At 38.2% G+C, this 5,038-nt stretch overlaps 1 protein-coding gene across 1 annotated transcript in view; it reads left to right on the forward strand.

The window, feature by feature from the left end:
• Positions 1-916: 916 nt before the first annotated feature.
• The window catches only part of ADAMTSL3 (ADAMTS-like 3), a gene marked incomplete at both ends in the record, with an annotated part of 86,245 nt that continues 82,123 nt past the window's right edge, over positions 917-5,038 (forward strand). The window contains one exon of the mRNA XM_010179581.1: positions 917-1,153. Within this exon, the coding sequence (XP_010177883.1) occupies positions 917-1,153 (237 nt within the window). The remainder of the gene's footprint in view (positions 1,154-5,038) is intronic.

The raw sequence follows: 5,038 nt of genomic DNA on the forward strand, positions 1-5,038 counted from the left end.
GTGAGAAATTGTTTGACACACGTATCTCCTTTCTTAGTACTTTACCAAAGTTATTTTTGAATAAATCAGTGTTCATCTCCATTGCTGTCACTGTAGTTTAATATTAACATCATTGTTTGGGTGCAGTGCTTTATGTAGAAAAAAATATTTTAGACTCTTTTATTTCTAACAGTTCTCATATTTGGTCTTTCAGCTGTATATGCTGAGGCACGGAGCTGTCTCATTAGAACTGGAACTATATAATCAGTCATTACCAATTTGAAGTATACTTTATTTCAACAAAGTACACTTTACTGCTTTATGCTTCCATGAGGCAAAGGTGTTTTGTAATTAGACTAAAGGACTAAGCACTGAAAGTTCTGGTGTCTCCCCCTAATGCTTTTGTCTCCTTTCTGAGCAATACCGAACAATTAATTTTTATTTCTCTATGTATAAGTAGCAATAATACATCTTTCATTACTCTGACATATGAATTGATGAATGAGTGCAGAGTGGTCAGAAATCCTTAAGTGGAAAAAGCTATTGAAAAGAGAAATATTAAATGTCAGACATCTCATTATAGTAACTTAAAATATACAGGTTCCTTTAGAAGCCAATTTGTATTACAGAAGCAGACTTTAAATGTACTATATAATGTCATAAAAGGTTTCATTTTTAATTATTCTCTCATATCAGTTATGTTGTTATTACTGGAATATGCATGATATTCTGTTACTTGCACTGCAAGCAGTGGATTAAGCAACATAAATTGTTTTAATACACACAGTAAAACTCTGCAATAGAGCATATTTGTCATAGCAGATCAGTTCTTGAACCAAGCTTCCCTGAATAGATTCTGTGTAATTAATCAAATAACTTTATTGCAAATTTAAAGTATTCCCATCTTTAAAAAATACTTGTTTTGGTTTGTTTTTAGGACTGCCCTTCAGATCTTGGTGACTTTAGAGCACAACAGTGTTCAGCCTACAATGATGTCAAGTACCAGGGACACTTTTATGAGTGGATCCCTGTGTATAATGATCCTACTGCACCATGTGCCCTGAAATGTCAAGCTCTGGGAAAGAACTTGATTGTGGAGCTTGCCCCAAAAGTACTAGATGGTACTCGTTGCAATATTGAATCCTTGGATATGTGCATCAGTGGAATATGCCAGGTATGTCTATAGTGTAAATCCTGATGTGACCTTTGTTGTGAGATACTTTGCACATTAAGTGAGCATTTTGGGTTTTTTTCATCTTCATATATTGGTTTACTTTAGATGTATCTGCGAGTACTGATAACTTACCTTTCTCTTGCACGCAGAAGTTTCTGACTGCCTTAGCCAATATCAATAGGATTCAGTCACTCTTCTAATTTTACATGTAAAATTTAGTTAACTACTTGTAGCTTTCAAACCTCTAGTTTGTTTGTTAAGGTGTGATGAAACTACATAGCCTTGAGTTTCATTTTACTCCTTCTTGGAGTCTTGTATCTCATGGGATCCAACCCAGAATGGCAAGTGTGGGTGTGTATGTCTGTTGTTTGTGTTACTCTCACCTCTGTTGCATTAAGTTCCTAGTCCATGCAATGAATATGTCTACAGTAGTAAAACCTTTTCAGTCAGGTAAATTCCTTACCTCTCAGCAAGGTAAGTGCTGAATCTTAAATTCCTGAGATTCCTATGGTACATTGATAATTTATAGATTTGAGTTCTATAGTGGAGGACCTGCCTCTGATAAAAACGTTAAAAATAACAAAGAAGGCTCTCACAGCTACCAAACTCTTGGCTAGCGTACCTGCATCTGGGAAGTCCCTTGATGGAAGAGGCATTTTCAGGCTCTTAGGCTCCAACTATTTAAGCTAGATATTCATGTGAACCTGAAAATTTGGTCAGAAGCTCGGAGTATCAGAACAGAAAGGGTTGACAGATGGGTAACACTTCACATAGAACAAGATGAAGTTTCTTTGTGGCCTAGTTTTCATCTCCAGGCTTAGCGCCTTGTCAGGATATGTTGCATCTTTATGCGCTGACCTTATGTGGATCAGGTGACCTAGCCTCCAGGTAACCTTGAGGCAAAGACAGGCAGTTATAGCTATTTTTTTTGTGTGGACCAGCATAAGATTCTGGTACTTTGTGCTGCCTTAACTGGAGAATAGAAATACATGAGGGAGGGCAATGTCAGAGTTCTTTGGTACCCTTGTCCTGAGCATCATCGTCTTTCATTTATCTGGGTTATACTTCTAGGCAGCTGATATTCATTCAGCTGGGCATCCTGCTTAGTTCCACTCAGTCCTACCCCAGCTTTTCTCTTCATCTCCTTAATCTCTATTGCCAGCTGTTCTGCCTCAGCTGAAAGGCTTTGGGCAGTCAGAAGCAGGTATGGGATTTGTGCCTGCACAGGTATATGTGCAATGTGCCCTGCATAGGAGATCCTTGTAGGTGATATTAATGGCTTAACATAATGTCTTTTTGAACCAATTTCAGACTCAATAACTTGGAACCAGTTGTTCTGACCACCTATCACTGAGAGTCGTACACCTTAGTACATAGGGTGAACGTGTATGTGTTGTAATTGAGTGAATTGATCGTTAGTATATTTTTACTGGGAATCTACATTTCTGTATGTACTTATTATTAGAGTTATGCTATTGACTTCACACAGTTGGTATAAAAAAGGAGAGTTATATTATCTGAGGCTTGCCAGCTTTGCCCGTGTCTCATTAGCAAAGAAATACTGTAATCTTGTTTTATGAACAGCACAATTTTATATAGAAGGGTTATGTTATTGCAATTAGTTTTCTTTCTCTGCAAGTCGTTGTTGCTCTGTTAAACGCCTGAAATGTGTGTGACTCAAAAATGCAGGATATGGCCCAGTGAGCAAAATAGCTCCATTATAGGGGAAAATTTGACACGTTTGGCAAAAGACTGGTACACGGATTACAGCAACATTAGTATATGATCTGGACCTCGCTGTGGGTTTTATGGGACTTCTATGTATACTGCAGTTCCAATACCAGTCGTGCCAACACACAGTGCATCTGCTGCCTCTGAAACAGAAGAAGAATTCTTTACAATTTTCATCTTCACGAGACTGCATTTGTCAATAGCACTTCACAGTGGTATCCAACAGTGCTCATTACCCTGCACATTTAAAATGGGATATACCTCTGTAAACTCTGGAGGCATTTACCAAATGATACATTTATTTTGCATTATTCTTAGTGATGTTTTCTCTTCTAATACAAGACTTCACCTGGAGGATATCAAAGCCTTTTCTAGGTGGTATGTCTACAGCAGCCTTTGCTGTTTGTGTCCACTGCAGCACAGAAGTGTTACGCTGAATCTAATGGAGCTCTGGGTTTTTCATAGGTTTGCGAGACTCACTCAGGGTGCTGTGGGGTTTCCAGTGTCTCCCACAGTGACTTAAAATATCTTCCACCTTTTGTATGTAGCATAAAATTCACTCTGTCTAGAGCAGATCCAATTATGTGAAGAATGGTTGAAAAGTACAAGGACTGTCTTCACTGTTTCTTGTTAGTATTTTGTAGTATTCCTGTGTATATCTGATATCAACTGCTTGGAAATTTAAATAATCTGTTTTTAGGATAAACCAAGTGGAGGAAGAAGAAATTAATCATTCCAGAAGCAGACACTGGTACTCTTTTACTCTGTTGAGGAGAATCAACTTCTTTTCTCCATCTCTTCAGTTTTTTCCCCGTTTTTCATTATTTCTTCTAATCCTACAAAGTATTTTTCTTTTCTGTGTGAGAGTACATCTTCAGGAAGAAAAACTAATACATGTTTAGGATGTGTCCTGTGCTGTGACTTACTGACTTACGCAATTTAATTCATTTATAGCTTAACCTCACATGCTGTTAGGTGCTTTCACTTCATTTCCTTTAAATCACTGACTACTGCTGAGGTATATTTGCACAAATGCAAATTTTTTTCTTTTTATAGACTATATTTGATAATTTAATATTTTAATTCAATGAACTGAAAAGAAAGGTCATTTGAAGAACCTTTTTCCCTTTGCAGACTGTTCTGGAGGCAGAGTGGAAAGGTTGGTTACTTGTGAAAGGGACTGTGGGAGGTGGGAGCCTTCCTCAGAGACTGACACTGAGCTTTGTTGCTACTCCTGTTCAAGCAGGAAAAGAAAACAAATTGACACCTAATCTTTCCTGGAAAAATATGGTTATTTAGTCAACTGCTGTTGAGAGAGACAGCAAAGTTGTGATTCTCTATAATTGTTGCTATAAGATCAGTCTGTTGGGTTCTGACATATACTTGGCACAGTCTGCAAATAACTTGGCAAGTGTTTTTACAGTTAACTCATCTAAATAAACATGTCATACTGCTGATGTGGATATCTTTGCTTTTATGCCTGGGAGCACCAAAGAGTTAGTATAAGGAGACTGGCTTGCCTGAGTCCCTTTCCAACCGGTGCTGGTTTTGCTCATTTATTGTCTCAAAGTTGGCAGGTTTTATAAGAGCTCTGCTTCGCCTCTTCTCCCCCACCTCAACATGATTTCACTTCCATCTCTTTTTTTTGTTCTTGGTAAGGTAGGGCTGCATCACTAATTCTGCCTCTTGGATTCTTGTTCAGACTCTTTCCTTGGCAATGTATGAATCTACAAGGATGGTGAGTTCCCATAGCCCAGCTTCAGTTCTGATTCTCTGCAAATCCCTTACCAAGCAGAATCAAACCAAATAGTGCTCTGTCAAAGAAAGTTGTGAGATGACAAAACTTCTCTCTGGATACGATGTTTGAGGCTTCAGGGGAAGCAAAATCTAAAGGCGGCGAAGCAGGGAAAAGTTTTATCGGGTACAATTACTAAGATATCTTGGGGTTGCTTGAGGCTTAACTCAGCCAAGCCATTTGATCATGTTTTAGTCTGCTACTGCCGAGCTTCTGTTACCAAAGCAAATATCTGGAGCTGTTGTGTTAAATGGGGACAGGTCAAAACTTCACTGCCAGGAGGATTTTCACACTTAACTTCTGATATTTTTTTCTAGTCTCTGCACAACTCCCAACACATTTTTCATATAAAGTATTCC

Source organism: Mesitornis unicolor, unplaced genomic scaffold (genome assembly GCF_000695765.1).
Source record: "Mesitornis unicolor isolate BGI_N332 unplaced genomic scaffold, ASM69576v1 scaffold20252, whole genome shotgun sequence".
NCBI classification, from domain to species: Eukaryota; Metazoa; Chordata; class Aves; order Mesitornithiformes; family Mesitornithidae; genus Mesitornis; species Mesitornis unicolor.